Source organism: Chionomys nivalis, chromosome 18 (genome assembly GCF_950005125.1).
Source record: "Chionomys nivalis chromosome 18, mChiNiv1.1, whole genome shotgun sequence".
In the NCBI taxonomy this organism is placed as follows: domain Eukaryota; kingdom Metazoa; phylum Chordata; class Mammalia; order Rodentia; family Cricetidae; genus Chionomys; species Chionomys nivalis.
The window spans coordinates 10,300,615-10,318,018 of record NC_080103.1 but is presented as its reverse complement, the minus strand read 5'-3'; the positions used below and the strand labels follow the sequence as shown (position 1 = coordinate 10,318,018).

At 43.4% G+C, this 17,404-nt stretch overlaps 1 protein-coding gene across 1 annotated transcript in view; it reads left to right on the top strand.

Moving 5' to 3' along the window:
- Positions 1–6,935: 6,935 nt before the first annotated feature.
- Vps45 (vacuolar protein sorting 45 homolog) overlaps positions 6,936–17,404 on the top strand; it is a 64,944-nt gene continuing 54,475 nt past the window's right edge. Inside the window, exons 1-3 of the mRNA XM_057794217.1 lie at positions 6,936–7,117; positions 7,905–8,039; positions 12,023–12,083. Coding sequence (XP_057650200.1) covers positions 7,025–7,117; positions 7,905–8,039; positions 12,023–12,083 — 289 coding nt within the window. The 5' untranslated portion in view covers positions 6,936–7,024. The remainder of the gene's footprint in view (positions 7,118–7,904; positions 8,040–12,022; positions 12,084–17,404) is intronic.

Genomic DNA, 17,404 nt, shown 5'->3' with positions numbered 1-17,404 from the left:
CTGTGCTGAACTGTGATCATCCTATCAGAATCCGAAGTCTCAACTTAACCACAATAAAGCAGTAGCTTAAGCTTTATTGAGAAATTTTTAGAAAACAGCTTCCAGCTCTCTTCAAACCGTCAGCCATCAAAGCCTGAACTGTCACAGATTGGAAAAATTAGGAAGATGTGACAGCCAGGTGCAATATAGAATTCAGAACTTGAAAAAGGTTAAAGGTTATTAACGAAGAAGCTGCTAGCTGCCATTTGAAAGAAGCCTGTCATTTGGTTCATGGCATTTTACTATTAATCGCTTGGCTTTGGTTTAGGTACTACGCACCAGCACGTCCATGAAATGATAAATTTGGGGAAGTTCAGTAAAAGCTGCAAGAGAAGTCTCTATTTTTACAACTTCCTGTCTGAAATTACTCCAAAATACTAAGCTGAAATGTAATAGTTTCCTAAAATGTATAACTCAAGCTTTCCAAATTTCCCTCTTTTCAGAAAGTCTAAAGTGGGCATTTGTCAAGTTGATCAGTGAGTGACCATCCAAGAATCAAATGCCTTCTCCATCCACTCATGCTTCTGGAATGAAGACTGTGTGATGACACTACACAGAAAATCCACGCTTAGGGTAGCAACACCAAGTATTCCAGAACAAAAAGACCCAAAGAACCTTTCCTTTCTCAGTAGTACATATGTGTCTTTAACCAGGAAATACAGTTCTTGCTTATGATTTCAAAAACTCTGCATCTTTTAAAATTACTTTTAGCATGCGTGCTAGTATGTACACAAGTGTGTGCAAGTGTGGGTGGTAGGTCTGTGCATGTATGAGTGTGTGCCTGTGTATGCACCTTTGTGTGCATGATTCGTGTGTAGGACAACTTGTGAGGAGTCGGTTCTCTCCTCTCACTCTCTGGAGAGATGGAACACAGTTGTCAGGCTTGGCAGCAAATGCCCTTACCCAGGGGGCCATCTTGCCAACTTAGTGCGTTGATATTACAAGGTATTGTCAAGAAGATAACACTTTTCATTATCGTACTGCTTTATACACTGAATTTACTAATCCTTGCTATAAGAGTGCAAAAACCATGCAAAGGTCATGAGTTTGAGTAAGCAGGAGACTTACTGACCGCTACCAGTGCAGCTCAGCACAGACTACCTTACCTCGGGCAGGGAGCGATGAACAGAGAGGCCTTGCACACAGACCTGTGCCGCACAGTCTGCCCATTCCTCAGCGCAGCTGGGAGCAGAAATGAGTCAGGAGGAAGGTTTGTAACATGTGGTAGGTAGAAGTAAACAATTGTGTTAGAACTAGGGAAGAGAGCAAAACCTCATTGACTGCTGCGGAGTTCCTTCACCCTGATGATCGTGGCTGTCTATCGCTACCCTGATGATCGTGGCTGTCTATCGCTACCCTGATGATCGTGGCTGTCTATCGCTACCCTGATGATCTTGGCTGTCTATCGCTACCCTGATGATCTTGGCTGTCTATCGCTACCCAGAATGTAGTTCATGAAACACAGGCACCAGAATTCCTGGGAGTTTGTAACAAATATAGGAGTTTGCAGAACTGCTGAATCAGAGATTTGCATTAACATGATCCCTGGGTAATTCTTCAGTACGGGAGTGCTTGAGGAACTATTTAAACACACTGGGGTTTAATTACAGGAAATACGACACTGGGTGCCACCGCAAACTGGTGTGATAGTTAAATGACTGATGGAACTGTGAGTTCCAGCAGAGCCAGGGCTACAAAAAAAAAACCCTCTCTCAAAAACAAACAAAAACAACTCTCAGCCGGGTGGTGGTGGCGCACGCCTTTAATCCCAGCACTCGGGAGGCAGAGGCAGGCGGATCTCTGTGAGTTCGAGGCCAGCCTGGTCTACAAGAGCTAGTTCCAGGACAGGAACCAAAACTACAGAAAAACCCTGTCTCGAAAAATCCAAAAAAAAAAAAAAAAAAAACCCAGCCGGGCAGTGGTGGCACACACCTTTAATCTCAGCACTCGGGAGGCAGAGGCAGGTGGACCTCTGTAAATTCAGGCCAGCCTGGTCTACAGAGAGAGTTCTAGGATAGCCAGGGCTGTTACACAGAAAAACTCTGTCTTGAAAAACTAAAAACAAACAAACAAAAAGCAATCAATAAAAAGCAAAGGACAGAAGTGTGCCCACAAGTTCTTATTTAAATTGGGGGTTTAGAAAATGAAATAATTCTGTCAGCAGTGTCTCAGAGACTTTCGGTGCCTCCTCTAGCTGCTTCTGCACTGTTGGGTACCATCCAGGGATGAAGGGGTTCATCAACATCTGCTATGGGATAATTTCTTTTCCTTCAAATTCATATATTGAAGTCCTAATGCAGTGTTCCTAATAAAAACCCAATGCTTAGACAGTAGTTGTATTTGGAGCTGGAGTCTTTAAAAGAGACAAATTCGGATGCAGTCATCAGAGTGGCCCTAATCAATATAATTTGTGTTCAGTGAGCTCATCAGAGCGCAGAATCACACACAATCACAAGGACAAGACCACCTGTGAAAGACCCCAGAGGAAATCAACCCTGGACACCCTAACCTTGGGTGTCTACCCTCCAGAACCAGGAGAAAACGGCATTCTGTTGAAGCGCCCTGTCTGTTGGCACTGTTATGATGACCCCAGCACATTAATACAGCAGCTGACATGGAATATGTGTGATAGATATTTAATGAAGAGATGAACGTTACATATTGTCTTAGCAGCTAAGTTTGCCCCAAACTGACAATGAATTTCCACTAGTAAAATCAGAAGAAAGAAACCAACAACAAAAAACATTTATTATGAAATAACACAGGCAAAAAAGATTCAGTACAGGCTAGCCATGTGTGTTCTACTTACCTAAGGCATTTCCAAATCCCAGCACACAGCTGAAGCACCTGTGCTCTGGCCCTCAGTTGCGCGTCCCTTTCTCCCTCTCTAGCTGAATCAGCTTGTTGATCTCATGAAGCATTTGTTTAGGCTCTTTCTGGCCTGAGGCTTACACAAAAACAAAATCCATGCAGTATACTCTATAAGAACTGCATGTGCCGCTTTTATCCCCAGAACTCAATTTATACTCAACGGTGTTCTTAGTTCTGGCTCATCCACAACCACTTAGTCAATTTTAAATTGTTACTCATGGTAAGGGTGACGGACATTTGGATTGTTTTCAACTTTGTTCTGCTACTCTCAGCAACACTGTTAAGAGATCTTTGTGGGCCGGGCAGTGGTGGCGCACGCCTTTAATCCCAGCACTTGGAAGGCAGAGGTAGGAGGATCTTTGTGAGTTCGAGTCCAGCCTGGTCTACAAAAGCTAGTTCCAGGATAGGCACCAAAAACTACAGAGAAACCCTGTCTCGAAAATCCCGCCCCCCCCCTCCAAAAAGAGAGAGATCTTTGTGTATGATTCACAAACACGTGAGAGTTTTCTAAAGCGTGAAATTTCTTCCGTGGCTACACACAAGAAATACCGGGAAAGGTGACAGCTGAAGCTGCTCAGAAACTCAGGGGCTCCAGCTTCTCCAAGCACTGTGTGGCCACTCGGGGCTAACTATCCGGGAGGGACGCTCTACAATTCAAAAATACTAAGGGGCAGGAATTTTGAGTCCACAGGTACACGGTTTTCAAGTTTCTTTAGCTTTTAACAATAACTCCACATCTCTATACAAAGTGTACCAATTTCCACTCTTTTTTGTTGTTTGTTTTGTTTTTCAAGACAGGCTTCTCCAGAACTCGCTCTGTAGACCAGGTTGGCCTCGAACTCACAGAGACCCGCCTGCCTCTGCCTCCCAAGTGCTGGGATTAAAGGCGTGCGCCGGTAAGACGTGAATTCTCGCCCTACATTTTCACCCCCGCTGGATATTGTCAGACACTTTAAATTTTGCCAACTTGATAGAGAAGAAATAGTGTAACTAACATGGCTTTAATTTGCTTTTCAGATTTCTAGCAAATATCTTTCATGTTTATCGAGCATTTTCTCACATTTATTAGTAGTTTATTTCATAGTCAGTGAATTTTCTCTTGTGATACTATGGTGAAGCAAACATTCCTTCCTCCAGACAACAGTATTTATTTTTCTTTTCTGTGTCTGTGAGGAAGCTTTCCTAAACAAAAGCACGTTCTATACTCTACATTAGAGCAACTTACAAACCACAGTGGACCACAGTCCTGCTCTGAAAACTACTCGTGTGCAGTGCTCCAGAACTGGTTAGAAGACAGAGGACAGGAACTGCACTCGTAACAAGCCCACCTCAATTTTAAATAAAAGAGTCACCCACTTGATCATTTCCTCTTGGGAATACAAAGATCTTATTTAACTGAATTTCCTGTTTTCAGAGTCTCGGAGTAGGAAGAACGTGGTGTCTGTAAACAAGAATGATTCTTGTTGTAGGTGATTCCCATACAGAAACTCATCTTCTTTGGTAGCCTCAAAATTTTTTAGATGATATCTATAGCTAGTACAAGTTTGGGATCATTAAATAATCTTGCACAGGGATTTTAGGAACCTATTTCTCTTACTGGATTGCCTTACCAAGCCTTAATACGAGGGGAGGAGCTTAGTCCTACCTCAACTTGCTATGCCATGTTTTGTTGACACCCATGGGAGGCCTGCCCCTTTCTGAACAGAAACAGAGGAGTGGAGGGGGGGGGTGGCCAGAGGGGAGCTGGAAGGAGGGAAAACTGCAGTCAGAATGTAAAATAACAGATAAATTTAATTAATTAAAAAGAAGGAAAAAATAAGTATAGAAAAAAGGAGAAACAGGTCAAAAGTACAGAAAATATTTTTAACAAAGTCATAGAAGAAAATTTCCCCAATCTAAAGAAGAGATGATTATCAATGTACCACAATAAAAATAATTAAAAATCAAATGTTTAATAAGTTAAAAAAAAGATCTTGCATAAGAGTCATGCTAAAAGACCAGCTCCAGTTTACCACCAGGCATATGGAAAACAGCCTCCAGAAAGCTGGAGCCACAGAGACAACTGTGATGTGCAGGCAGAATTCTTCGGGCAAATACTTTTTTCTTTGAGGCCTGGTCTCACTAGGTAGCCCTGGCTGGTCTGCAAGTCCTCCTAGACCAGGCTGACTTTGAACTCAAGAGATCCTGCAGAAAAGCTGGGATCAAAGGCTAGCGCAATCAAGCCTGACTGAAAATCAATTTAAACTAATGAATTTTTTTTTTTTTTTTTGGTTTTTTCGAGACAGGGTTTCTCTGTGGCTTTGGAGCCTGTCCTGGAACTAGCTCTGTAGACCAGGCTGGTCTCGAACTCACAGAGATCCGCCTGCCTCTGCCTCCCGAGTGCTGGGATTAAAGGCGTGCGCCACCATCGCCCGGCAAATGATGGGTTTCTAATAGCATTTTCATTCCTATTACAGTTATACCTTGTTCTGTTGTTTTCAGACAGTTTCTCTGTGTAGCCCTGGCTGTCCGGAACTCGCTTTGTAGACCCGGTTGGCCTTGAACTCACCGAGAGCCACCTACAGTTACACCCAGTTCTATCCCGTTCCCCTCCTTCCCGCCTCCAGCCCCTCCACTCCTCACCCCACCCTTCCCACAGCGCTCTGATTCCCTTCCTCAACTAAACAGTCCCCCATTTTCGTTACTCGGTTGTCTATCTCGGTTCCCCTCTCTTAAAATCTTACTGCCCCGTGGTGATCTCCTATCCAGTCCTCTCTCCCTCTCTCCCTCCCCCGCATCTCTCTCGTCATTATTTTGAGGGAAATGTTTGAAGCACTAGCAGTCACTGATTTCTGGCTGGTATTTGTCTTTCGGATTTTACAATTCTCCAACGTAAAGGTGAGGAACAAAAGCACCCTTTGAGAAGTGTGGTGACGGTGACAGACCTGTGTGAATTGCTGCAGCTCTTTGGAAGCTGATGCTTAAAGATTCACTTTATTGCTAATCTTTCATTGCTTCTTAGATTAAAAAAAATGTTTCCCTTTAAATATTCTCAGGGGCCGGGCAGTGATGGCGCACGCCTTTAATCCCAGCACTTGGGAGGCAGAGGCAGGCGGATCTCTGTGAGTTCGAGACCAGCCTGGTCTACAGAGCTAGTTCCAGGACAGGCTCCAAAGCCACAGAGAAACCCTGTCTCGAAAAACCAAAAAATAAATAAATAAATAAATAAATAAATAAATAAATAAATATTCTCAAGTTAGTTGCTTCAGCTCCAATGAATAACAGCCCCCAACCCACTTCAGGGTCCCTGGAAACCCGACGCCCCTGCAACCCAGCAAAGTCCAGAGCTGGGCGCCGAGGATTCGCAGTCCCTGCGGTCCTCAGTGGGGGCCGGCGGAAGCTCCCCGGCCTCCTGGGGTCTCTGAGATCTCTCCGACAACATCCCTAAATGGTGTTCCCTTTGTTCATTCATTCAACAACCATGTGATCAATTTCAGCCTCCCTTCTCTTTTCGGAAAACCTACTCACTTTCAGCTCTAACACCGGGCATTGTCACTGCCTAAATAATGACCACCGGGAGCCGGGAAAGCGAATCTCGTCCACGACCTAGTAAATACAAATTGCCGTCCCAAGATGCGGCTTCAAGTTTGTCTGGATGCTTTAGAAACCAGGTCTCCCTGTGTAATCCAGTCGGGCTATCCGGAAACTTGCTACCGGAAAGGACTCGTCTCGAACCTGCGACCCCGCCACCTCGCCCTCCCCAGTGACGTGCACGCCGGTCTCTGGAAAGGGTGCTCGGCAAACAGCACAGCCACGCTCCATGGTAGCTGTCTACCGCGACGCGCCAAGTCCTCCCCACGCAGAGCCAGTAGCCAGCACAGCGCCTCTCAGAGGGAACAGAATGCCTTCCAAACCACGCCCGACGCGAGTCGGGAGTGGCCCCGGCCCGTGGCCGCCGAGTCTGGGTCCGCGACTCCGCGGAGGAACTACAATTCCCAGTACCGGAGCTACCCGGACTCCCGGAAGCCAATACTTGGCCGACCGGAAGCAGCTGAGACCCAGCCAACAGGCCTGAGGTTAATTCAGCCAGGGAAAGGGGCGGGAAGGGCTGTGGGGCGCCTGTCAATTCGCCACTATGAACGTGGTTTTTGCAGTGAAGCAGTACATTTCCAAAATGATAGAGGACAGCGGGCCCGGCATGAAGGTACTTCTCATGGATAAAGAAACGGTGAGTTCGCCTTTGCTCCGCGTTTGTGAAGGAACCCGCCCTCCCTCAGAATTAATGGTCCCCGTGCACTGCAGGTCTTAGCGTTTCCTTAATGTCGACGGTCAGTTCTGTCTGGACGGCCCTGGGAAAGTTATCTAAAGCTTTCCTAGCGGGTGTGCAGTGTAACCGGCACTGACCGGTGCCGAGAGACTTTTTGTACCTGAAAGAGGGTCTGCCAAGAAGTTGTTAATGGTCACAAGGACCACTTGGAAGACTTTAGGGTGACCCTGTCAACGTGGTTTTTAAAAGTAAATTGTTGCCGGGCGGTGGTGGCGCACGCCTTTAATCCCAGCACTTGGGAGGCAGAGGCAGGTGGATCTCTGTGAGTTCGAGACCAGCCTGGTCTACAAGAGCTAGTTCCAGGACAGGCTCCAAAACCACAGAGAAACCCTGTCTCGAAAAACCAAAAAATAAATAAATAAAAAAAAAAAAAAAAAAAAAAAGTAAATTGTTGGGGCTCAAACTGGAATGACAGATTATTTGTTGGCCCCAACTTAAAGGGGCAGGGGAGGGTGCTTTTAAAGGGATGGAGGAAATCCTCTGTGGAGTTTGTGAGTTGTTCGTGTTCAGAGAGCAGGCTTTCGTTACAACACATCACTACCTGTTTTGAATGTTCAGTAATTAGTCTTCTGTGTATTAGCATTTAAATGACCTAGGCAAGTGTTAATGTGAAAAAAAGCTTATCTATTGACGCATGAATATTTCAGTCTGAACTAGTGTAATCTTGGCTCGTTCTTTTTCTTTACAGACTGGTATAGTGAGTATGGTCTACACACAGTCAGAGATTCTTCAGAAGGAAGTATACCTCTTTGAACGAATTGATTCTCAAAACCGAGAGGTCATGAAACACCTGAAAGCCATCTGTTTTCTGCGACCTACCAAGGTACTCCACAAACTGAGCTGCCGTCTCCGCGGGCAAAGGCAGAATACTGATCTGACCGCATTAAGAAGGCAAAATAAATCTGTGTTATCATCATTTGTGGCATCAGAATTGCCCTGTTTGTCAGAGTTGTGGCCTTTCTTCCTCTCCTTCCCATGCCTCACTTCACCCCGACAGCCAGTTTCTCCTTCAAGACATTTTTTAGATTGATGGCTATCTCCACGGCCACTAGCTCTATCACGTGACGCTGGACTGACATCCATACCTGGCACTGAACGCCACTGTCACTCTCTCATACAGCCCCAACTGCCTTGAACCTTCATCGTCTTAACCCCGTCTCCGCTTAGGACCGAGTATATCTTTATCATAAAAACAAGGGGAAGTTACCCAGTGACCCCTCTCCCGGCTCGGTCTTACTCCACAGTTAAATCCAGTGCCCAACAGGAAAGGGTCCTCCTCTCACCAGTTGGTCTCTCCTTACATACTTAGCTTCCTGTGCTCACGTCTGGACCTGCGAGCCAAGTGGGCCGTTTTATCATTCTCTACATGTTTATTCCTGAGCCCTTCCTCAGCTTTTGTCCATCGTCCTGCAAATCTGACTTCCGTGCTTTCTTTCTACTGAAAACATAGAGTGGGGGTGGGGTGGGGTGGGGTGGCATGCACCGCAGGCTGCGTGTGGGGCTCAGTTGTCTCCTTCCCTGTGAGGTCCCAGGACTCAGACTCAGTTGTCGGCCTCAGTGGCAGATGTCTTTACCACCTCATCTCTCTGCCCGCCCCCCAAACTTTCCTATGTCTTGTTTTTTAACATTTTCTCTCTCTCTTTTTTTTTTTCCTGAAACAGGGCCTCATCGTGGAGTCCTAGCTGACCTGGAACTCATGTTGAAAACCAGGCTGACCTCAAATTTGTGACAGTCTTCCTGCCTCTGCCACCCAAGTGCTAGGATTGTGTCTGCCACCGTCCTTGGCTTTGCTTTCTCTTGTCTCATATTCATGTTCGTGTGCTTTTATCATGCTTGTATATTGTGTACTTTCCAGAACAGCAGCCTGATTATGTCCTCCAGCTTGAAACCCCGGGTGACTTCTCATTGTTCTTTTTGTTTGTTTGTTTGTTTGTTTGTTTGTTTTGGTTTTTCGAGACAGGGTTTCTCTGTGGCTTTGGAGCCTGTCCTGGAACTAGCTCTGTAGGCCAGGCTGGTCTCGAACTCACAGAGATCCGCCTGCCTCTCCCTCCCGAGTGCTGGGATTAAAGGTCATTGTTCTTATGGTAAAAACAGAGTCCTTCCTTGTTGGCTGCAGAGTCCAGCGTGATCTAGTCCCTATCGCTTTTTGATCTCTCTGCCACTCTGCACCTTAGCTCTGCTACCCTTCAGTCCAGTATCTGCTGGTGTCTCATCATGCCACACGGCCTTCATACCCATTCCTCCCTCTGCCTCAAACTTCCCTGACCTTACTGAGCAGGTCAGACATCCCTCTTACAAGCAACACCGCCTCCCTGTCTATAACCAGTCATGGTCGAAGGTGCCTGTTTTCAGGCAAGGTTTTCACTATGCAGTTCTGGCTGGCTGAAATTTCCAGTAATTGCGAACTATCCATGTTCTGCCTCCTGAGTTCTGGGATTACAGACATGTGAGGCTTACTTGGCAAAGCTACATGGGATTTATGATTAATACCTAGCTTACCTACCATAATAAGCTCCATGACAGCAGAAGTTTTATCTGGTTGTTCTTCCTATTATGTTCCCATGATGCCTGCTACATAAAAGGTGTTTAAGAAATAGTTGCTAGCCGGGCGGTGGTGGCGCACGCCTTTAATCCCAGCACTTGGGAGGCAGAGGCAGGCGGATCTCTGTGAGTTCGAGACCAGCCTGGTCTACAAGAGCTAGTTCCAGGACAGGCTCCAAAACCACAGAGAAACCCTGTCTCGAAAAACCAAAAAAAAAATAAAAAAAAAAAGAGAAATAGTTGCTAAATTAATGTGGTTTTTTTCATATTTGTTATTTTCAGACATGAAATTTTGGTCATTAAGAGTGGTCTTAGAGTTGACGTAGTCTGTTATCTTCTGACATAAAATGAGGAGACCTCTTTTATAGCCATATACACTCTCAAACTCTCTTGGTTTCACGTTGTCTACCTTTTTACCTGGCCCTATAAAGCAGCAATGTTAGATTTAAATTGCTTGTTAGAAACAGTTTGTCTTTAAGATTATAGGATGAGCTTGGCATGGTAGCACATGTCTGTTATTCTAGCACTTGGGAGATAGAGGCAAGAGGATCTGAAGTTCAAAGTCATCCTTAGCAGCATAGTAAGTTTGAGGTCTCCTTGGATTCCATGAGATTCTCTCTCAAACAATAACAAAAACAAAAGGGATTGAAGATATGGCTCAGCAATCAGAAGCACTTGCTGCACAGTCAAGAGAACCAAGGTTTAGATCCCAGCACCCACATAACTAGCTAGGCATCCCCATATGCCTTTAATCCAGGTCCAAGGGCAGTGAGTGGCGGCCAGAAGATCACTGGGACTTGCTGGCTTCCAGCCAAGCCAAGAAATGGGAGCCTTAGGCTCAGGGAGAAACCCTGCCTCAAATGAATGTCAGGAAGTGATAGAGGAGGGTACCCAACACTCTTTTCTATCCTCCCAGCATGTGTGCACCCACAGACACATTGCACACACACTCACTTGATAAATCTAATAACACAATAGAAATGTTATAAAGATAACATTTTCTGTAGCTTGAATGACAGTGTAAAACCTCTTCCCCGTTAAGTTGGCATTGTATACTTCTGTTTGGTTGTTTGCTTGCATTCAGGCAGGGTCTGGCTCTGTCATCCAGGCTGACTTTAAACCCACATCCTCTTGGTTATGTTTTCTGAGTGCTGGGATTTGTGTTTAGCACCATCCCAGTTGCAGTGAGCATTTCTTAGAACTATTTTTTTTTAATACTATTAGCACAAGTTAAAATTTTTAATTGTTTAAAGGATATTAACAGTGACATACTCAAGCAGCAGGGCCTTTGCTACCACAAATTTTAGTTTTAAGGCCTGATTTAATTTGAAATTTAACCATATATTCTGTATTGAAAACAGACCAAGTGTTCATTAGACTAGTCTGTGATTAGAATTCTCATGTTTGACTTTATAAGAAGAACTGGAAGGGGAGATGGCTCATTGGTTAGGAGTATGTATTGCTCAGAGGACTCAGGTTTGAGTCCCAGCACCAATGTTGGGCAGCTCACAACCACCCCTGTAGTCTGATGCCTCCTCCTCCAGGAGCAAGGGTGTGTACGTTCACACCCAAACACACACACACACACACACACAAAACTTAAAAATAAGTCTTAAAAGGACTGAATTTTTTGCTTCTAATGTAGTTATAGAAGGAGTCATAGACTGATGTAGATACTTTATAAATATAGTTATGAACTCTTAGACCTCAATAAATTAAAAGCCAAAGTGAATATAATTCAGTTATATATTTTTTCTTTTTTTTAAAGAACTGCACACATTTTGGTGTTCTAAGTAAGAAACTTGATCAGATGAATACTGTTTATTGATAAGCAGCTTGAGGCAGATTTGCAGTTAGCAATTTTATGCTCTATTTCATGTGTCCTTTAGTTTTACCTTAATTTAACCAAGATAATGCAGATACTTGATATTTAGCGTATATGTATATTTAATTGTATCTAAGATCCTTATGTGTTTAATGTCTTATTTGCATCCTTCATTACCCAATAGATGTGCATACTGTTAGACTCCAAGTAAATCAGTCAGTGAATTGTGATACTTACTAGTTTTTGAATTTACATTTATGGAAGCCAGAGAACAATCTGCAGGAGCCGGTTCTGCCCTCCCACTGTGTGGGTGCCTGGGATTCAGCTCAGATGATTAGACTTGGCAGCAAGGGCTCTTATCTACTGAGCCATCTTGCCAGCCCTTACTACTTTTTACTGAGACAGCTCTGCTCATGCTCCTTTTGTTCTTTGTTTTCTAGGAGAATGTGGATTATCTGATCCAGGAGCTCCGAAGACCCAAATACAGTATTTATTTTATTTGTAAGTATGCTGGCTCACGTTTTTAGTCGTGTGTGTATGTCCAGCTAAACGAGGCCATTAGCAGCTGTGTCATAAAGCTCACGGAATCTGTCACTTAAAAGCTGGTGTATTCAAAGTATTAAGAATCGTGTAGGGACTGGACAAATGGCTCCGTGGTTAAGAACATTGGTTGCTGTTCCAGAAAACCAGGGTTGAATTTCCAGCACCCACAGAGTAGCTCACAACCATCTACTCCAGTTTCAGGAGATCTCACACCTTCTTCTAGCCTCCACAGACACTGCATACACATGGTGGACAGACATACATGCAGGCAAATATATATACAAAACAAAAATGATTTACCTTTAAAATTAGGTAGTGGCCGTCATTCTCTTTTTGAAACCAAAATAACAGTTTCTCCTCATCAATGCTTAGCTTTAAGGATGATGTATGAGCCAGGAGTTGTAAGTAGCCAAATCGCATGCTTTTCCTCCATCAGAGTGTTTACTTACTCTTGTGTTTCACCTGTGAATTGAGGTATAGAAACTAATTTATTTGGGGAAAGCATGTGTGTGTGTTTATTGGATAATGAAGAATGTGAAGAATGTGTCTGTGCACCAGATGAGCTCATCCTTTTGTGTGTCCACATGGGGGCGTGCATAGGGAGACTGAACAGGTTCATGCCTACTCAAAGTTTATTTGGAGTTTTCTTCCATTTGGCTATGGAAGTTACAGTTGGTCTCCTCTAGGTGTCAGCATTGCTCTTTGTAGACTTAGTAAAGTCTGGTGCTGGTTCCAAAATCAGCTACAAACTTGGCACCTAAAAAGTAGGGCACCTAGGCAAGGCCTGTAAGACCAGCACTCAGGAGCAGAGGCAGGCTGATCATGACCACCCTGGTCTAGGCCAGCCAAAGCTACATAGACAGACCTTGTTTAAAAAATAAAATAAAAGGAAGAAGAAAGGAAGGGAGGGAGAGAGAGAGAGAGAAAAGAAAGGAAGGAAGGAAGAAAGAGGAAGAAAGAAAAGAAAGAACACAAGAGGTTTTTAAGCTTTGGGAATTTAGACCATTGTCTAAGTCTTAGATTTATATTTTAGTACATCTTAGCTAGGATATACAAATTTCTTTTACCATATATTACTATTTAATTATGCCAAAAATTAGCTGGGTAGTAGTGATGCACCTTTATCCCAACACTCAGGAGGCGGAGGCAGAGGCAAGCAGATCTCTGAGTTCAAGGACAGCCTAGTCTACAGAGTGAGTTCCAGGATAACCACGGCTACACAAAGAAACCCTGTCTCAAATAATAATAATAATGCCAAAAATTAACTTTAAATGATATTTTAGATTTTATAAAGAGCTGTGTCATGCTTTATTTCACTTGATCCTTTACACCATCCAACAGGTAAAAATATTTTTAATAGTTTCTCATCCTACATCTTGTTTATTAATAGTCATAGCTTTTATTTTTTAAATTAAACTATGTAAAAATAAGTGTAGATTCACATATCTGATGGTTTGTCCCCCCGCAAAACAAACAAACTCATGTTGAAATTTAATACTGCTATGAAATATTGAGATGGGACTGTAAGAGGTAATTAATCTCCTATGAAATATTGAGATCATACTGTAAGAGATAATTAATCTGTTCGTGTGATTGATAGATTAATGTCCTAAGAGAGCCCATTACCGTATGATGCCCTGCACTTCACTGGCAGGAAGAAGGTCCTCACTACATGTGGCCTTTAAAGCTTGAACTAGAGTTCGGAGCCAAGATGACAGTGATATTGTGCTATTGGCACAGAAAACAAACTACAGTATACATAGTTATAAACCCACAGAAATCCGGAATGCTTTTACCCAGCTCCTCTAATGCAGCATTCAGCGGGACAGTAGCACAGTGTCACAACCAGGACATTAACTGGGACACAGGCAGTAGAACCTTTGGTCCGTCTCCACGAGGGCCCTTACTTGCCCTTTTGTTGGCTACATCCACTTGTACCCGGCAGCTGCTACTCTTCTTTCCATAGCATTTGTTAGTCTAAGAGTCTTCTGTAAGCAGAACAGTACACCACTTTGGGGGCTGGCTCTTTTCCTTGAGCGTAATTCTCGGGTGGTTGTAGATATGAGTTAATTTCTCTTTACTGCTGAGTAGGGTTCCACTATCTGTTCATTAACTACTCACCCCCAAAGGGCATCTGGGCTGTTCCCGAGTGTCTGCTTGGGATTGCGGCTGTTATAAACCTGTTGGTTTCCAGGCAGACATACCCTTCATTTATTTAGTGTGAATGACAGCCAGTAGCACAAGTGCTGGGCCACAGGATAGTGGTGTGCTTGATATTTTTCAGAGTGACCGTACCATTTCACGTCCACACTAGCAATGAAAGGGTAGCTTAGCATCTCTGCATCCTTGCAGTCATTTGATGGTGCTGATGCCCGCTTTAGCCAGTGTGATAGGTGGTGTAGGTCCTTCTGTATTTGTGTTGCTTTCATTGGTTAAATAAAGGGACTGCCTTGGCCTTTTGATAGGGCAGAAACTTAGGTAGGCGGGAAAGACAGAACTGGATGCTGGGAAGAAGAGCAAAGTCAGGCAGACACCATGGTTCTCCTGCCCGAGACAGTCGCTGTGTAAGCCACAGTCAAGTGGTGATGCACATTAATGGAAATGGGTTAAACTAATATGTGAGAGTTGGCCAAAAAGAGGCTAGAGATAGTGGGCCAGGTAGTGTTTAAATGAATACAGTTTCTGTGCGGTTATTTCAGGGCTAGCCGGGCGGTGGGACACAACATCCTCCCTACTACAGATAGGTGTCTGCCTCCACCCAGCAGCATGGTCCTGGAAGCCTCAGAGTGGTGAGGAGACAAAGGACGCACGCAAAGACCTATGTAGAGAAAAGATGGGTCATATGGGCCGCGTGCACGCTGATGAAGCAACCCAGAACCTCAGTGAGTTTATTATGGACAGGGAGGAGCGACAGCCCTGTGTGTAGATAGATTCCTAAGAGGTCTCTGTAGAGAGAACAGCCTCAGGCTGTAAACATCTGGAGGAGCGACCTGCAGATGTTAGTCTTTGGTACACACTGACAACATGCTTTTGTCGGTTGTTTGTTTTCTTTTTTAAAGGCAAGGTGTTTCTTTGTATAACAACTCTGACTGTCCTGGAACTCTCTCTGTAGACCAGGTTGGCCTCAAGCTCACAGAGATTGGCCTGTCTCTGCCTCCTGAGTGCTAAGATTAAAGGCATGTACCACCACTGCTCAGCGAACACTGCCAACATTCTAACTCCTACCAGAGGAAGGTTTTGCTATTCTCCGAGCCACAAGGCAAGGCTTTGCTAATTTTCCATGGGTCTGAGGCATTACTTCCTGATGTGGCCATGCCCATATATAGTCATTTTAGTTAAGTCAAATCACAAGCTACAGCCTCAGTTGTAGATACGTATATATAATTTATATGTTGCCCCTGCCTTCTGTATTTAAGTCAATACATAATAGATGCATTCATTTTCTGAGTTTCTTTGCTAAAAAATGGAATGGGGTCATGTAGCCTCACTTCCTCCACACAGTGTCCCTGTGTAGCAAAGGTTAGTAAGTCTAATACTTATGAAGATAGTTTTATTTGGGCTATAAATCTATAAAGCAGAACGCCGGGCGGTGGTGGCGCACACCTTTAATCCCAGCACTTGGGAGGCAGAGGGAGGCGGATCTCTGTGAGTTCGAGGCCAGCCTGGTCTACAAGAGCTAGTTCCAGGATAGGAACCAAAAGCTATGGAGAAACCCTGTCTCGAAAAAATCAAAAAGAAAAAAAAAATCTATAAAGCAGAAGAAAAATTACATTAGTACTAAATTGTATAAAGTATAAACTTGAAATTAGGATATGGCAATCAATTTTGGAATTTTATTTGGTTAAAGTAAACTAAAATAAATTAGTATTTAGTAATTTTATTCAATACAGACTTTTAGCACAATTTAAGTTAACACTAAACTGGCCTTCTGTTCATCTCATTTTTAATAATTTTAGATCTATATGTCTTATTTAACAGACCCCTTTTATTTAAAAAATATTTCAAAAACTTTATGGAAAATGTCAAATGCATTCAAGTAAAATAGATAAATCCCAGTGTCCCAGCCACACCCAGCCTTGTCTGAACTATGCTCCCATCTTTTATGCCCACCAATAGTTTTTAACAAATCTACGCTGTTGTATACATTTTTATCCATTAATATTTCAGTATGAATCTTTAATAGAGATAGATTCATCTAGTAAAAATGAAAAGTAATTCCTATTTCGTGAACTCAAATCAGTGTTCAAATTTCAAATTCTCTCTTTTCTCTCTTTCCCTCTCTTTTTTCTTTGTTTGAGTCAGGATCAAAATAAGATCCACATATTAAACCTTACTGGTCAGTATGCTGAGTCTCCTGATTTTCTCTAGATCCTCTTCTTCTATGTAACTGTTTTACTGAGGAAGCAGTTATGTTTCCTACAGGCTGGAGCTTCCTGATTTCATCACTGTTGGGTAGTTCTACTACTCCTTCAAGTTAAAGTTCATGTTATACAAGTTATCCATGTGTATCTATAAGTGGATAAAGAACTTGATATGGATTAAGTTTTGGCAAGAATACTAAAAGGTGGGGCTGGAGAGATGGTTCAGAGGTTAAGAGCACGGGCTATTCTTCGAGAGGTTCTGAGTTCAATTCCCAGAAACCACATGATGGCTCACAACTATCTGTAATGAGAGCTCTTCTCGTGGGCAGGGATACATGCAGGCAGAACACTGTATACCTAATAATTACATCTTGAAAAAAAAAGAATACTAAAAGGTGGTGCTGTATGGTTTCTCTGGTCATTTCTCCTAGTGATATTGTTAGTAAGATCAATGTTTATAGGCTATTTGATAGGAATTGAAAAGAAAGTATTTTTTTTTAGTTATAAACTGATTGGCCCATTAGCTCAGGCTTCTTATTAACTCTTATAACTTATATTAGCCCATTATCCTTATCTCTGTTAGCCATGTGGCTCAGTACCTTATTCAGCGGGGCAGTCACATCTTGCTTCTTCTGTGGCTGGGGCAGGACTGCAGAGGAATGGGCTTCCTAAAAGGGAAGTATTCTATCATTCACATTCCATGGGGTTTTTAGATGGAATGTTTTTATTAAAAAATTCCCTCATCTGTTATTTGATACAGCTTACATGTAAAGTAGGATAAAAGTTTACTCCTTCCCTGTATTTGCCACAGAGCTGCAGCATCCTCTGATACCGTCAATGATGACCTTTTAAAAAGTCTATTTGACTCTATTTTATGTGCATTGGTGCAAAGGTGTCAGATCCCCGGAACTGGAGTTA